At 56.6% G+C, this 17,032-nt stretch overlaps 2 protein-coding genes across 2 annotated transcripts; both read right to left on the bottom strand.

Moving 5' to 3' along the window:
* Positions 1 to 1,139: 1,139 nt before the first annotated feature.
* On the bottom strand, positions 1,140 to 12,107 carry PLK1 (polo like kinase 1). The gene is made up of 10 exons (XM_048867416.2): positions 11,586 to 12,107; positions 10,478 to 10,646; positions 9,906 to 10,050; positions 8,684 to 8,777; positions 7,795 to 8,014; positions 4,555 to 4,713; positions 4,239 to 4,316; positions 3,086 to 3,240; positions 2,368 to 2,550; positions 1,140 to 1,847 (listed from the first exon to the last, which is right to left on the bottom strand). The coding sequence occupies exons 1-10, from the start codon at positions 11,979 to 11,981 to the stop codon at positions 1,641 to 1,643; spliced, it is 1,806 nt and encodes a 601-aa protein (XP_048723373.2). The 5' UTR covers positions 11,982 to 12,107; the 3' UTR covers positions 1,140 to 1,640.
* A 2,232-nt stretch (positions 12,108 to 14,339) lies between these two features.
* On the bottom strand, positions 14,340 to 16,404 carry LOC125644028 (ras-related protein Rap-2c-like). Its single transcript, XM_048867415.2, has one exon. It carries the CDS (start codon positions 16,305 to 16,307, stop codon positions 15,687 to 15,689), a length of 621 nt encoding a protein of 206 aa, XP_048723372.1. The 5' UTR covers positions 16,308 to 16,404; the 3' UTR covers positions 14,340 to 15,686.
* Positions 16,405 to 17,032: the final 628 nt, after the last annotated feature.

A 17,032-nucleotide genomic window follows, 5' to 3' on the forward strand; every position in this document is an offset into this window, starting at 1 on the left:
GGTGGCTATAGAGGGTGAGAACTACCTCACTTATAGGCCTGCTCACAAACTAACTGTGCAGCCTGGTCATAGAATATCAGGGTTGGAAGGGACCTCAGGAGGTCACCTAGTCCAACCCCCTGCTCAAACTAGGACCAATCCCCAACTAAATCATCCCAGCCAGGGCTTTGTCAAGCCTGACCTTAAAAACCCCTAAGAAAGGAGATTCCACCACTTCCCTAGGTAACGCATTCCAGTGTTTCACCACCTCCTAGTGAAAAAGTTTTTCCTAATATCTAACCTAAACCTAAACCTCCCCCACTGTAACTTGAGACCATTACTCCTTGTTCTGTCATCTGCTACCACTGAGAACAGTCTAGATCCATCCTCTTTGGAACCCCCTTTCAGGTAGTTGAAAGCAGCTATCAAATCCCCCCTCATTCTTCTCTTCTATAGACTAAACATCCCCAGTTCCCTCAGCCTCTCCTCATAACTCATGTGTTCTAGTCCCCTAATCATTTTTGTTGCCCTCCGCTGGACTTTCAAATTTTTCCACATCCTTCTTGTAGTGTGGGGCCCAAAACGGGACACAGTACTCCAGCTGAGGCCTCACCAATGTAGAATAGAGGGGAATGATCACATCCCTCCATCTGCTGGCAATGCCCCTACTTATACAGCCCAAAAGGCCATTGGCCTTCTTGGTCCTACTTTCACACACTGCAGGGTGCTTGTATTAACCCCCCAGAACTGCTGCAGCATGCAGGGGTAGTCCCCCTGAAGGGGGAAGGAAGGCAGACAGCCCTTTAATAGCTTTGCTCTGAGCAGGCAGGTGTGCGTGCAGGCTGGCTGGGCACTGCAGGCTAGAAGGCTCCAGGAGCTGTAGGAAGAGCACATCACAGAATTATACAGCAGCCAGCTGGAAGAACAGGGGATTCCTTAGGGGCAGCATGAACAGACCATGTGCAGGCGAGTCCGCCCTACCTCTCATGTTAGAGAGGGAACACAGCAGAGTGGGAAGACTTCCTTCTGCCTCGTACTTAATAGGGTCTCCACCATGGGCCAGGCAAAGCCCTTCACCCAGAGTGGGGCCCCTGCAGACTAGGCAGGACCCAGAGAGATGCCGGGAGGGAGGGGATTGCAGAGACCAATCTTTAATCAAGTTATGTAATATACAAGAGTTTAATTTGGTGCAGATTAGTTTCAATATTAAAAGGCTGATTGCTCAGACTCAGCATGTGAGCACATTAAATATATTACAGGCACTACAGGAGGAGGAAGGGAGCCCCAGAGCATCACAAACATACAAATAACTTACAGAACGCTGCCCCGCCCATGCTCTGATCTCCACAAGAGGCTGTGTCAAGGCTGTGGAAACAACTCAGGGGCTGGGGGGGGGGGGATTTGACAGTTAGAAAAACTAGATATTCAATAAAATCAACTTCCTAAAGGGTGCTGAGGGGCCAGTCTGGCCATGGCATAAAGATGCACCAGTTCCTCAGCAGTGGCCCTTTCTGTGGCCCCCATGCAGCTGACAGCACGTGGCAGCAGAGAGGTGGCCCAGCTGGTGGGAGGTAATAGTTTGACAGGAGGGTGTTGCAGAGGCCCCTCCGTCCGAGGCGGTAACAGTTTGGCACAGACACGGAGTCCATTACAGCCGGGTTCTAAGCAGAGGGCTTCACACGGGCAGAGCCAGACTTGGAGCTGAGCAGCTTCTCCACCATGGTGCGGGCGTAGCGTAGCCGGCTGGCCAACTCCTTGCAGCAGCCATGCTCCTCTATCAGGCTCAGCTTGTACGTGCGGAAGTCCCGTTTCTCATCGATGTACGTGACTGCCGCCATCAAGGGGCATAGGATGATTTTAGTGTGGTCCTGCAGAGAGAATGCATAGAGCTTGAGAGGTCCCTTGGCAGGCTGAGCCCACTGGTTCACAGCTAGCCACAAGGGTCCTCAGACTATCCTAGGTGAGCATCCCATGTGCACCCCAGTTGGAATCACCTCGCCTGTCTCTGCTGCCGTGGAGAAGCAGGACCAGGAAAGCACCGACTGCATTTCGTTCTTTTAAAAGGATTTCAGCAAGTGACAACAAAGGTAGCCAGCACCACATGGCCAGCCAGATCTGCACAGGCTACCGGGCAAACAGCAGCACTAAGGATTAATAAGGCACAATAGCCTTGATTAGTGAGCAATGCCAGGGAGTCTGGGTGGCTCAGGTACTGGGAAAATGGACTAAGAGGCCTTCCTGTCCTGGGTCAGCTGCTCTGAAATCTGGCCTAAGTTGTGACCATCTGATAGCACCATCTTTCTGCGTGTTACAATGGCCCCCAAAGTGGTTGGTGAGCTGCTGACACTGGAGGTTTTGCTCCTGCTACCACGCGAGCAGCTGTCTCACCTGGAAGAAGTTGATCTGCACAGTGCCGTTGCTCAGGTGCAGGATGATGGCACTGCGAGTCCGGAACCAGGTGCGGAGGTAGGGGAGGCGTGCCAGCTCATCCCCCTCCCGGGGCGTGATGTTGGCTCCAGCCTTTAGCAGGTGCTCACTCATGTAATTCCGGAAGTATTTCAGTAGTGTTATCTACAGAGACAGCTACATGGGTTAGCAGGATGAGCTGGGCTGTGTGGGGAAGATCATACTTCCAAGGCAGTGTCTGCTTCCATAGCTGCATGGCCCAACTGGTTATTGTAAGATTGCCAGGTTATTGTAAGATGTGAACAAACCAGAACAGTGTACTTGGACAAGGAACCTAGATTGGTTGTTCTACCTGGCCTCACTTCATGGGTTTATTTTTTAGTCCAGGTTGTTCTCGGCATTGCAGAGAACTATTGTTAATATTTCGGTGAAACTGCATTCGCACTGGGTTTTTTACAAAGTGGAAACTGAACCTGAACTGCTGCCAGTGCTCTTTTTTGGGGGGGAAGCAAAGACTTAGTCTCTTTAGCCAGACCCTAGATATGTGGATTGTGCTTGGTCTGCTTAGCTAGCCCTTCACAGCCCAGGTAGGTTTCCAGTTCAGACCCAGTTTGGCCGGGGAACAGGGAAAGGAGGAGGACACAGTTAATAGACAGTAGCTCCTAGCTGCTGTTAAATTTGCATCTCCAGAGTGACTGACCTTCTTAGTCAACGTAGAGGGGTAGGATCTCACAGTGAAGTAGGACTCTGTGCTGTTTTGCTCAATGTACTGTAGGCTGTCCCCATCGTTGTACATAATGAGACGGGTGGAGTCATTGAAGAGAACCCCAACGCTGTTATCGCACAGCTGGTAGCCTGGTTAGAGAAGGGAATGCATTAGATCTCTGAACACTGAAGGTCTCCAGGCTTGGGATACTATAAGCTGCAAGAGCGCCTTAGCAGAAGGCTCCCACTCTGGCTGACCGTGGTGCCACTAAGTGTCTTGAGCAGTGCCTCTCAACCTTTCCAGACTGCACCCCTTTCAGGAGTCTCATTGGTCTTGTGTACCCCAAGTTTCATCTCACTTTAAAACTACTTGCTTACAAAAATCAGACATAAGAATAGGAAAGTGTCTCAGCACCGTGTTACGGAAACCTTGTGGACTCAGTTTTACCATACAATTATCAATCAATTGGAATATCAATATTGTAACTTGCGTGTCTGTGTCTAGCATATAGAACAGTAGAAACAAGGCCGTATGACATTAGTTTGTCCTGACTTTGCTAGTGCTTTTTATTTGCCTAGTTTTACAACAGGCTACATATTTAGAGGAGTTGATGTACCCCTTGGAAAACCTTTGCGTACCCCTGATTGAGAACCACTGGTCCAGAGCTCCTGTTTTCAAAGGACTATGTGGGGAAACGTCCCCTGCAGAGTTAGTCGTGTAACAAATGAATGCACAGTGAGCTTCCCTCTCCATTGTACTGCCCACCTCAGAATGCCAGTGCTGTCTCAGCTGGCCTCACTGGTCAGCACCTTCACACCAGGCCCCGCACCCCACCCCGCCATGTGTTCGCTGGGGCATACAGTGTTCAGTGCCTGCCTGGATGCGGATCTGAAATCCTATGCTCTTTAGGCTGTAAGGGGTTGGCGCAGGATGTTAATGATTCCTTTGATCAGCTGAGTATTTTGTGCTGCTCTCACGGACGGTGACATCTGAGGCACTGCACATACACCCTGTTAGTCAGTTAAAGAACCAGCTACATCAGATGGACGATTTGCAGCCTGGGCCCTTGGATCTCACCCTCCCCTGGGAAGCTGGGGGAAGCGGCTGAAGTGAACTCGGCAGCTGACATTGACAAGATGCTCCCTACCTAATCCGTACTTGTCCGAGTAGTCCACCCATTTGCTAACCCAGAAGATGGGTATGCAGGCAGGATCTTCAGCCTCCTCTGCAACAGAAATGGGGTTTGTTAAATAGCATTTGTAAAGCAACATGTGAAACCCTCAGCTGACTTGCTGGGTGTAAGGGGGAGCCAGGGGCAGGGCGAGGAGCTCCTCCGCCAACCCTCTGCTTTGAAGTTTTTAATCCAAGCACCTCGTAGCACATGGAGGCTCGGAGGTCAAAAAGCAGCACGTCCGATCCTGTGCAGGGATCCTGGTGTGTGGCAGCCCATCCCCGTGGCTCACCTTGTCTCACGACTGCCCTCTCAGAGGGTTTTGCTGCGTTGGCCACGCTCAGCTGCTGTAACATGTCCGCTAGGTGGCAGTCGACAGGCTCTCCCAGCTCCCGCAGTGCTGCTTCGTCTTCCTTTTCATGGGTTTTATCCAAGGCAGGGCTGTCCAGGTCTGAGCCGGAGGAGAAGAGCAGGGCGACAGCTGTATTAGTAGCATGAAGGCTAAAGCTGGCAGAGTTTCAGGAGAAGTTAGATTTACCTTCACACCAAGCTGCAGCAGTTTGCATGACTCGGCCCATAGGGCTGGAAGCAGAGACACCCATCTCTGCAATGAGCAGAAGTTCTGCCAGCCTCATCCTGTTGATGAGCCGCCTGCTCCATTAGAGCAGGATTACTGCAATTAACGCTGACGACCTTGTCAGCGTCCATGCCTCATGGGAGATGGTCTTACCCTGCTTGGGATACTAGTCACTCCCTCTAATGGGCAGGGGCAGGAAGGAAGAGAATGGAGTTAAGTGCTGCCAGGGGACACCATCTTCCCTTAGGCCATGAGCCTCCTGTGTGGTAGCAGGACACCTGGCAAATTAAACTGGCCTAAGGCCTGAGCTTGGATCGGGCATTCCCCAAGTTATTGCCAAATGGGAGGAAGAGGATCCAGTTCTGCAGTGGCTGCCCCAGTGAGGCTAGAAGAGCAGTGAGCTGCCATCCTCACTCAAGCATGGCCCTGCCCAGAGCCAGAGCACTACAGAGAAGCAGGGAGGGCAAGGAACATGAGGCCTGACGTGTCCTGGGACCAGGATGCTCCATTTGCAGTATGTTTAAGATAACCCTCTCTCCATGCTGTGGGGGGATCTGTCAGAAAAGCAGTGACTGCTCCTGCAAGGGGCAGTGCTGGATTTCCAGGACAAACATCCCCACATGAGCTCACTAGACATAACCGTATGTCACCAAGGGTAAGCAGCAGGATACGGACCCTGGACTTCAGGAAAGCAGACTTCGACTCCCTCAGGGAACGGACGGGTAGGATCCCCTGGGGGACTAACATGAAGGGGAAAGGAGTCCAGGAGAGCTGGCTGTATTTCAAGGAATCCCTGTTGAGGTTACAGGGACAAACCATCCCGATGAGTCTAAAGAATAGTAAATATGGCAGGCGACCAGCTTGGCTTAACGGTGAAATCCTAGCAGATCTTAAACATAAAAAAGCAGCTCACAAGAAGTGGAAGGTTGGACATATGACCAGGGAAGAGTATAAAAATATTGCTCGGGCATGTAGGAATGAAATCAGGAGGGCCAAATCGCACCTGGAGCTGCAGCTAGCAAGAGATGTCAAGAGTAACAAGAAGGGTTGGCAACAAGAAGAAAGCCAAGGAAAGTGTGGGCCCCTTACTGAATGAGGGAGGCAACCTAGTGACAGAGGATGTGGAAAAAGCTAATGTACTCAATGCTTTTTTTGCCTCTGTCTTCACTAACAAGGTCAGCTCCCAGACTGCTGCGCTGGACATCACAACATGGGGAGTAGATGGCCAGCCCTCTGTGGAGAAAGAGGTGCTTAGGGACTATTTAGAAAAGTTGGACGTGCACAAGTCCATGGGGCCGGACAAGTTGCATCCGAAAGTGCTAAAGGAATTGGCGGCTGTGATTGCAGAGCCATTGGCCGTTATCTTTGAAAACTCGTGGCGAACAGGGGAAGTCCCGGATGACTGGAAAAAGGCTAATGTCGTGCCAATCTTTAAAAAAGGGAAGGAGGAGGATCCTGGGAACTACAGGCCAGTCAGCCTCACCTCAGTCCCCGGAAAAATCATGGAGCAGGTCCTCAAAGAATCAATCCTGAAGCACTTACATGAGAGGAAAGTAATCAGGAACAGTCAGCATGGATTCACCAAGGGAAGGTCATGCCTGACTAATCTAATTGCCTTCTATGATGAGATTACTGGTTCTGTGGATGAAGGGAAAGCAGTGGATGTATTGTTTCTTGACTTTAGCAAAGCTTTTGACACGGTCTCCCACAGTATTCTTGTCAGCAAGTTAAAGAAGTATGGGCTGGATGAATGCACTATAAGGTGGGTAGAAAGTTGGCTAGATTGTCAGGCTCAACGGGTAGTGATCAATGGCTCCATGTCTAGTTGGCAGCCGGTGTCAAGTGGAGTGCCCCAGGGGTCGGTCCTGGGGCCGGTTTTGTTCAATATCTTCATAAATGATCTGGAGGATGGTGTGGATTGCACTCTCAGCAAATTTGCGGATGATACTAAACTGGGAGGAGTGGTAAATACGCTGGAGGGCAGGGATAGGATACAGAGGGACCTAGACAAATTGGAAGATTGGGCCAAAAGAAATCTGATGAGGTTCAATAAGGATAAGTGCAGGGTCCTGCACTTAGGACGGAAGAACCCAATGCACAGCTACAGACTAGGGACCGAATGGCTAGGCAGCAGTTCTGCGGAAAAGGACCTAGGGGTGACAGTGGACAAGAAGCTGGATATGAGTCAGCAGTGTGCCCTTGTTGCCAAGAAGGCCAGTGGCATTTTGGGATGTATAAGTAGGGGCACAGCGAGCAGATCGAGGGACGTGATCTTTCCCCTCTATTCGACATTGGTGAGGCCTCATCTGGAGTACTTTGTCCAGTTTTGGGCCCCACACTACAAAAAGGATGTGGATAAATTGGAGAGAGTCCAGTGAAGGGCAACAAAAATGATTAGGGGTCTGGAACACATGACTTATGAGGAGAGGCTGAGGGAACTGGAATTGTTTAGTCTGCAGAAGAGAAGAATGAGGGGGGATTTGATAGCTGCTTTCAACTACCTGAGAGGTGGTTCCAGAGAGGATGGTTCTAGACTATTCTCAGTGGCAGACGAGGACAGGACAAGGAGTAATGGTCTCAAGTTGCAGTGAGGGAGGTTTAGGTTGGATATTAGGAAAAACTTTTTCACTAGGAGGGTGGTGAAACACTGGAATGCGTTACCTAGGGAGGTGGTAGAATCTCCTTCCTTAGAAGTTGTTAAGGTCAGGCTTGACAAAGCCATGGCTGGGATGATTTAATTGGGGATTGGTCCTGCTTTGAACAGGGGGTTGGACTAGATGACCTCCTGAGGTCCCTTCCAACCCTGATATTCTATGATTCAAGGGCCAAGCAGGGTTTTCATCTGTAATTTACTCTCAACAGCAGTCTTCTCCCCCTCCCCACTATAACCCAGGGCTCTCTTGTAATTGCCAGACACTGTTAAAACCTACATCCCGCCCCCTCCCCACATCTTACCTTTGTTGAGAGCGGTAAGAGGTTTCCGTCCACTCGGGTCAAATCCACTGGGGGCAATTGAAAACCTAGGCGGGATGGTTAGACAGGTGGTGGGCAACCGGGTGGGGATGTAACCTGATGTGAAGAACTCATCATTCAACAGTTCGTCAATAGTAGGGCGGGTGGCAGGGTCAGATCTCAGCATCTTCTGGATGAGATTAGCAGCTACGGGGTTGATGTGCTGAAAGAGGGGATAGGCAGGGTTCATGAGTGAAGGCCAGGAGATAAGCACGACCTAGCACTGGTGTGCACAATGGATAGGTCAGCCCCACAACTAGTGAGGCTTTCCTGCTCCAAGCAGAGGTCATGCCTGGTTGGGAGATCAGGACTTAAGTCTGGAGGAGCTGCGGAGGATTAGAGTTCTAGAGGGCTATTTCAGGGTGAAAGCTTACAGTGCAAGTGCAATTGGTGATTGCGGAAGGTTCTGACAGGCAGCAGCAGGGATAGGTTTGATACCCAGACCAGTTCAAATTCTGAGTCCAGCCACAAAGGAGAAGGAGTCCAATGGTAGGAAGGGAGTTGGAATCCCTTATGTGCCCATGATATCACCCAACAGAATATTGTAATGCATCTCTGTGCCAGTTTGGGGGGCTAGCTCCCCCCTCCCTTCCCCTGGGAGTTGGCCTTTCAAGTTAACACTCCCTGCATTAAGCCTAGAAAGGCTTAACACAAATGTAGATCTTTGTTTGGTGTCTCCTCATCTGTACTCAGGATGCTGGAAGCCATTTCCATGGTTATGAGCAGGCACCAGAGAAGCAATTTGGCTTCTGCACGGGATATCAGCTCTTTTACAAAGGTGACAAAGATCGACCAGGAGGACGAACCCTCCCCTCTGCAGCAGGCTCCGTACCTTGGGGATGTTATACTCATTCTTCTTAATTCGGATGTATGTTTCTTTTAGACAAGAGGTTTCAAAGGGTGGCTTCCCTACCAGGAGAGTGTACCTGCATATTTAAGATATATAAAAGCCCGTCACAAGGAGGAGACTGCAAGATTTCCCCCATGAGGTGTCTTTCGCAGTGGGGGAGAATCACCACACACCCAGGAGATGAAGGGCAGCAGATAATTGTAACTGAAATGCCAGTTCAGTTTCCAGTTCCCTGCTCCCTAAGGGAGGAGATTGGAACTTGGCACCCTCTGGAGGGAGTTCCAGCTAGTAGGTGGCACTTGGGACTTTAAAGAGAGAAGCTTCAAAATAACCTGCCCTATAACAGGAAGTTAGCCTGCAAATGCCAGTGGGTGCACATAGGGCCGGGTGCGCACACAACAGCTGGCAGGTCAAGGTAAGCAGAAAAATCGCAGTGATAGTCTGATCTGAGGAATTTTCTGGAGGGAGTCAAGCCCCCGTCACAAAGCAAACGAGCCATGAAGGAAGCGGAGAATCATTACCATCTCCACCCCTTGATTACTGCCTTTATGGAAGTAGTCCTACTAGGGCAGCCTAATTTTCAAACCATTAATTTTAAACTGTAACATTTAAGACCCAGTCCAGACAGAGATTTGAACCGTGTTAGCAGCATTATAGCTAGAGAACAGCACACAGCTGGGTCTCAGGCCAGTTAGCGCCTCAGGCCCGGTCTACGGGTAAAAATCTGATCAACCTAGCTACATCGCTCAGGGCTGTGAAAAATGTCATGCCCCAGTGCTGTGGTTTAGACACAGTTAGGTCAATGGAAGACTTCTTCCACAGATGTAGCTAATTCACCTCTCCTCCGAGAGGTGGATTAACTCCATTGACGGAAAAACCCTTCAGTCAATGTAGAAAGCATCTGCCCTGTAACACCACAGTGGCTCAGCTGCAATGCCATAGCAGGGCCATTGGTGCATTGACAGGCCCTTAGTCTGCACTTAAGCAGGTCCTGGCTTGGAATTGGTCATCTTTGTTTCATAGCGTCTCCTTTAAGAAAAAGGCTCCTTACAATCTAAGAGTAACTTGAAACCAGGAACCGATCACGGTCTAGTTGACTGAGCTGGCTCATCTCAGCAGCCTTAAGCCCATTACATGCTGAAGGCCCAAGTTTAAGGGCACACAAACAAAAACTGAAGATGCGTCATAAAAAAAAAAAACTTACATAATGCAGCCGATGGACCAAATGTCCACTTCAAAGCTGTGTCCCTTCTTGCCCAGCACTTCAGGAGCTATATAGTTTGGCGTCCCACACAGGGTCTTCTTACGCTCACCATCATATTCTACTTTGGTTGCCAAGCCAAAGTCACCTTGAAAGAACGTTGGTGTCAGTCGGGGTTACGCACCAGGAAGACCAGCAGTTCTCAGGTGGTATCTTGGGGACATTCAGTGATCACAGACCTTGCTGCTGAGCCACAAGTGGCAGAATTATAGGCAACATCCTCCAAATATTGAGTCTTAAACAGCCTGAGAGGCTGGTTTCAGGGTAGCCCGCTCAGAAAGGGGGAAGAATTCTGACAGGGGGGTTAAGAAGCTATCCTGTGGTTTTGTGGCAGCAGAAGCTACTGCTCTCTCCGCTGTCCTTTCTACAAGCGAGCCAGCCCTCAAGGGAGAACGTCCCAAGGGCTCTCTGCAGCAAGAGAGGAAGAGAAAGGCTCCCTGGGCTGACAGATTCCTGGACATGCTTCTCCCCTGCGCAGACAAGTGGATAGGGAAGTGCCCTGCAGGTGTCCATACCTATTTTCACCTCCATGTCATCGTTGAGGAAGAGGTTGCCCAGCTTGAGGTCCCTGTGGATGACCCGGTTGCCGTGCAGATACTGGCAGCCCAGGATTGTTTGCCGCAGATAGTACCGAGCTTCGGGCTCTGTCAATGCTTTCCTCCGCTTATGCAGCTCCAACAGGGACTGGGGGCCAGGAGAGAGGCAGGATCATGAGCACCCCCCAGCTGAGAGCCAGTTCCCCCCCCCCCCCACAAATTCCATCCCATTTGTGTCCCAGGTGAGAGATCCCAACCCACCCTCCTGAAAACCAGGTATCCTCCCAGCCGCTTATCCAGCCCCCGGGGCAGGCCCAACCCATCCTGCCTCCCTCACCCTTCTACCCCGGTGCCTGGGCTGGGGACTCTCCCCCCGCGGGCATCACCCCGCCCTAGCGCCACTGAGGGGAGAGGTACCCTGGGAAGGTTTAGGAGGGTCCCCGCGCCTTGCTGCTCAGGGCTCCTGGCCCTTTAAGGGCTTGGAACACTCAGACAGGGTGGAACGCGGAGACAGGTTCAGAGTTCCGGCCGGGCGCCGCCCGCATCCCGCGTGGAACCCGGCCCCGGCCCCGGCCCCTCGGCCCGGCCGCCCGCCCCCTTCCCCGGCCCCGGCCCCGGCCCCTCGGCCCGGCCGCCCGCCCCCTTCCCCGGCCCCGGCCCCTCGGCCCGGCCGCCCGCCCCCTTCCCCGGCCCCGGCCCCGGCCCCTCGGCCCGGCCGCCCGCCCCCTTCCCCGGCCCCGGCCCCGGCCCCTCGGCCCGGCCGCCCGCCCCCTTCCCCGCCCCCTTCCCCAGCCCCGGCCCCGGCCCCTCGGCCCGGCCGCCCGCCCCCTTCCCCAGCCCCGGCCCCGCCGCCCGCCCCCTTCCCCAGCCCCGGCCCCGGCCCCTCGGCCCGGCCGCCCGCCCCCTTCCCCAGCCCCGGCCATGGGAACAGCGGGCATCCGGGCCAGCCGCGGCCGGGCCCCAGGGACCTGCAGCGGCCCCGAGAGCCGACGTCTCTCTCCGCCCCGGGCGCGGGCCGGACCCGGCGGCGCGCTGGCGGAGTCGGGGCTCGCCCCCCCCCCGAGCGCGCCCCCCGCCGCCCCCTCACCCTCCGGCGGCAGAGCTCCAGCACCACGAAGACGAAGTCGCTGTCCTCGAAGAAGCCCTGGAAGCCGACCACGTGGCGGTGCGCCAGGCTGCGGTGGATGGAGATCTCCATGGACATCTTCTCCTTCTGGTGCGGCTTCACCAGCAGCGACTTGGGCACGATCTTGCCCGCGAACACCTCCTGGCTCTGCAGCTCCGCGATCTCGTAGCACTTGGCGAAGCCGCCCTTGCCCAGGAAGCGGCCGCGCATGTAGCTCCGGCGGGTGCGGGGATCCACCAGCACCTTGGGGATCTCCTTGGCCGCCGCCCCGGCCCCGGCCCCGGCCCCGGCCCCGGCCGCCTTCCCGGGCTCCGCCGCGCCCGGCGGCTTCGCCCCCTTCCCGGCCACCGCGCTCATGATCCTGCCCCTGCCCGCGGCTCCCGAACCCTGCCCGGCTCCCCGCGCGGCTGCTGCCCGGCCCTGCGCCGACCTCGCTCCGCTCCGCGCCCCGCCGGCTCCGGGCCCCGCTCTCGCCGCCGCCGCCCCGACACTGTAACAATTTCAAACCTCCAGCCGGAGCGTTACCAGCCCCCAGCGCGCTCCCCATTGGCTGCTAGGATTTAAAATCCAAGCCGCCCGCCGCTAGGCACCATGGGAACGCCCCCTCCCGCCCGGTTTAAAGGGACAGGCGCGCCCGGGCGCCGCGAGCCGACAGCCGCGAGCCGCTTCCAGGACACAGGGTCTCGCCCCGCAGCGTCGCCCCCGCGGGAAGCAGCTCTCCTGCCCCCAGCCGTGCTCCAGCCACCGTCCCCCAGCCGTGCAGCTCTAGGCCCAGCCGCTCTCCCCCGACATGTGATCCAGCCACCCCGCCACCCCCCCATGTGCAGCTCTAGCCCCAGACACCCCCTCCCACATGTGCTCCAGCCACCCCCCCACCCCCCCGATGTGCAGCTCTAGCCCCAGACACCCCCTCCCACATGTGCTCCAGCCACCCCCCCACCCCCCCGATGTGCAGCTCTAGCCCCAGACACCCCCTCCCACATGTGCTCCAGCCACCCCCCCCCACCCCCCCGATGTGCAGCTCTAGCCCCAGACACCCCCCCCACATGTGCTCCAGCCACCCCCCCCCACATGTGATCCAGCCACCCCCCCACACACCCCCCATGTGCAGCTCTAGCCCCAGCCGCTCTCGCCCCACATGCAAAGCTATGAGATCAGCCTTCCCTTCCCCCCTTGAACTTTCTCAGCTTCCTTCTGGTGGGTTACAGGAGCCTAGTCACAGGCTGTGGGCTCACTGCGGATGTGCTTCCTGCAGAGTAGGAGCTAGTGTAGCCCCTGCCCTCTCCGTGAGCCACTCCTGCGGCACACACCTCACTAGGAGGACTTTGGTTTCTCTTTTTTGTCACAGGCTCCTCGAGCATTTCAGGCCTTACCGGGGAACAGACATCTCTCAGCAAATAGTTTTCTTAACTTTTTATTATTGCCCTTTGCCTGCTGAGCTTATCAATACCTTGCTACTTAGGGACCCTCGAAAAGCCCCCTGCACGGGAGGAAATTCTAAGAGTGAGGACAATTCAAATGGAGATTCTAACTGTGGATAAAAAACAAACAAACACCCCCTAATGAAATGCTACCTTGGTAAATAGCCATTTAACTAGCGTGGCCTAGGGCCTGCTGGAAATTGACTGTTCCACAGCTCAGCCCTGGCTTCAAGTAGATTGAGGTTGGGTACTTTTGTTGATCATCATCATCTATTTACCACCGCCCCACAGCCTATGGTAAGGCTTTGAAACAAACACAGGAGGAGTCTTGCCGGGTGAGCAACCGCTTCTCTAGGCGCCTCAAGCTGCAGCCGGGTGTTTAGCTGTCCCCACAGCCACAGCTGCAGCCTGGGCAGGGAAGGGATTTTGAGCTGGCCCCTGTGAAACTGGCCTTATTGCAGAGTCTTAGTAGATGTGACTTCAACAAATTATTCACAAAGGAACTTGGCCTGCAGAGTCCCCCAACCCCCCTTCTTTAAAGTATGAGGTATTGGCTGCTGTTGAAGGCATCTGAAGGATGAAATAGTCTGACATGACAGGTTTCAGAGTAACAGCCGTGTTAGTCTGTATTCGCAAAAAGAAAAGGAGGACTTGTGGCACCTTAGAGACTAACCAATTTATTTGAGCATGAGCTTTCGTGAGCTACAGCTCACTTCATCGGATGCATACCGTGGAAACTGCAGCAGACATTATATACACACAGAGATCATGAAACAATACCTCCTCCCACCCCACTGTCCTGCTGGTAATAGCTTATCTACAGTGATCAACAGGTGGGCCATTTCCAGCACAAATCCAGGTTTTCTCACCCTCCACCCCCCCACACAAATTCACTCTCCTGCTGGTGCTAGCCAGCTAGCTAGTCTGACATGGTGCAGCAACATCTATTAATTTCCTGTTTGTTATTTGACAAGTTAGCGTCAAAGACCCAAATGTTATTCAAATGGATTGAATTCACATTTAAATAACTCCAGTAAATTCATTAAAAGGGGCAAGTCTAAGTCTTCAGCTGTGCAAGTTAAAGCCCGCAAACAGTCTTTGCAGTAAGATTGATGTGACCGTAAATTCGCTTGCTCAGGCTCCATATTCCAAGGGGAGGGAGCACCGGCTACAGCGCACGAAGAGGCCGGGAAGCAGGGAGCTAGAGAACCGCGCTCCGCGGCCCGTGCGGACAGGGATCTGCCCACGGCAGCCGGGGACACAGCGGTCAGGGCCAAGGCACCTAGACACAGGGACTTGTCCACACAGTGATTTATTACAGGAAGCTAGAGTGGTCGCGGAACGCAAAGAAACAAGTAACTTAACACATGTCTGGGTCCCCTTACAGCGTCATTCCTGGAGCCGTGTTTTGGCGGGGGCCGCGCTCTGCAATACACCCCCTGCCCCCCTTCTCCTTTTCACACCCCCCCCCACAGCTGGCTCCATTTCTAGGCGGCTCTGGCTGCTCCCCTGGAGTAAGAGGTGCCAGAGGCCGCGGGGGCTTCGTTCCGTCCATTGCGCCCGGGGAGCTGCGGCGCAGGATCACACATCGCCTGGGGTCCTTTGGCCTCGCAGCCGGAGCAGCGTCCCGCCCAGGGCCGCCCGCTGCAGCGCTTAGTTTGTGCCAGGCTTGAGCCCCGGCCGGCCGCTCCGGGCTTGCAGCACCAGGTGTGAGTGTAAACAAATCGCAGGAGCCCCAGCAGCTCCTTCACTACACGGGAAGCCCTGCCCCTCCCTAGCTGGTAGCACAGGGCTGCTGAGCAGGCCCCTCCAAGGAAGGGGGGGGGGACGCGGTGCCTTTGTCCCTATGCAGGGAGGCGGGTGGTGGGACTCACTGCAGGACAAGAGTGGGAGCAGCTGGGCAGCTTTATTCGGATATTAGAAACTCAGCTGCCCTCAGCAAACCCCATGGAACAAGGTCAGGCCCCTGGCAGCTGCAGCCGGGGCAGGGAAGGGATTTTGAGCCCGCCCGTTTACAGCTCTGGCTTTAGGAGCCCTGTAACCTCAGTGACCGAGAAGGTTATGGAGAAAGGCAGGCTTTGGCAGAGGAGGCGTGAGCGCTCATCCTACCGCTGCCGAGATTGGGAGACCCACAGCGGCATCCCCAGAAGTCCGGGACAAGCTAACAGGAGGCAGGGAGCTGCCTTGGAGGCTTCCCCTGCCCTCCGAACCCAGCAAAAGGGAGAGAGAAAGCCACAGCCCCCCCACTGTCGCCGGGCTCGTTGCTCGGCTCCGACACCTTGCTCCCGAAACTCTCCGGCTCGGCCAGGCTGGGGTTCCCCCTGCCCGGAGCGCACAGCCCTGGAGAGCCGCCCGTGGGCGCACGCGGGGCGCAGGAACACCCCGAGCCTGCTGCTGCCGGCAGGGACCCCCCCCTTCTAGCCGGCGCCTGGAGGCGGGGTACATGGGGAGCAGAGCCCGCTCCTCCCCCCGCTGGCAGGCGGGGAACAATCCCGAACGGGTCACTCTCAGCGGGCGGAGCGGGAGCGCCCTGCAGGCAGCTCCGGTCCGCTCCCTCCAGCTGCCGGGGGACCCTCTCCCGCCCGGCTCTGGGGCCCGCTGGCCGCGGCACCCCGGGGTCCGCTCTCAGCCCCGCCGGGCCCTAGCAGACCGCGCAGCTGTGGCTCTTGCCGCTCCGGCGGGGCGGCTCCTTGGAGAAGGTCTGGGGCCGGCGGCGCTGCAGGGCCGGGCTGAGCCGCCCGGGCAGGTTGACCTGGCTCAGCAGCTCCTGGAAGAGGCCGACCACGTTGCGCCCCTGCTTGGCCGACGCCTCCAGGCAGGGACAGCCCCAGTCCCGCTGCGCGGCGGCGATGCGTGGGTCGGGCTCGCCCGGCGCCAGGTCGCTCTTGTTCCCCACCACCACGAAGGGCACCGCGCCCCGCTTGGCCTCCAGGATCTCGTCCCGCAGCCGCTGCACCTCGGCGAAGGAGTCGGGCTCCTGCAGCGAGTAGACCAGGGCGAAGGCGTCGGCGCGGCTGATGCAGAGGCGCCGCATGGCCGGGAAGCTGTAGCTGCCGCTCGTGTCCAGGATCTCCAGGCGGAGGCGCAGCCCGGAGCCCGCCTCCAGCTCCAGCTCCAGCTGGTGCAGCTCCTCCACCGTGCGCCGGTGCCGCGCCTCGAACGTGTCCTGCAGGAAGCGGCGGATCAGCGCCGTCTTGCCCACGCCCGCCGCCCCGAAGAGCACCAGGCGCACCCGGGCCTCGGGCGCCGGGCACAGGGCCATGCGGGGCGTCCGGGCAGCGTCCGACTCCTCCCGGGGGCAGCGCGCTGGGACCCTCTCGCCGCCAGACCCCGCTTGGCACCTGCGGGGAGCCGCCCGCGCCCGCCCTTTATAGCCGCCCGCCCGGGGCTCCCGCCGGCAGCCAATCCGCCCGCAGGGGAGGCGCTCGGGCCGGACTCGGCCGGGGACAGTCACCTGCGGGCCCCGCCCGAGGGCGAATGTCAGCGGCTGCCGGGCGGCGGGAGGGACGGGGGGCGGAGGGCACGGGACGGGGGGCGGGAGTGACGGGGGACGGGGGGCACGGGACGGGGGGCGCAGGTGCTTCCCCAAGCCTCTGGAGCGGGGCTCCGCCGTGCACCCCGCGGAGTTTGCGGGAGTTTCCTTTCAGCCCCCGAGCAGCACCAAGTTCCCTCGGGCTGCGTCCCCTCAGAGCCGCTAGGGGGCGCTCCCGGGCCGGGCTGCAGGGCCCCGGGGCCCCTTGCACCGGGCAGGCTCGGGCCGGGCCGGGCGCTGCGCCTCCGCCGGGCCTGGGCATCTTTGCAAACACGGGGCTGCCCCTTCCCGTAGCGCCGGCCTGAGCCCAGAGCCAAGCCGCGTCCAGCCCCGTTGTAACGGAGCCGGGCCCAGCATGGGGAGCTGGGCTGGACGTTTCCTGGGGGACACTGGGTGGGGTCCTTCGGTCAATGTCCCGGGGAAGGGGGCTGGGGGGGCTGCCGCACCCCCTGGCT

Source organism: Caretta caretta, chromosome 10, assembly GCF_965140235.1.
Source record: "Caretta caretta isolate rCarCar2 chromosome 10, rCarCar1.hap1, whole genome shotgun sequence".
NCBI classification, from domain to species: Eukaryota; Metazoa; Chordata; order Testudines; family Cheloniidae; genus Caretta; species Caretta caretta.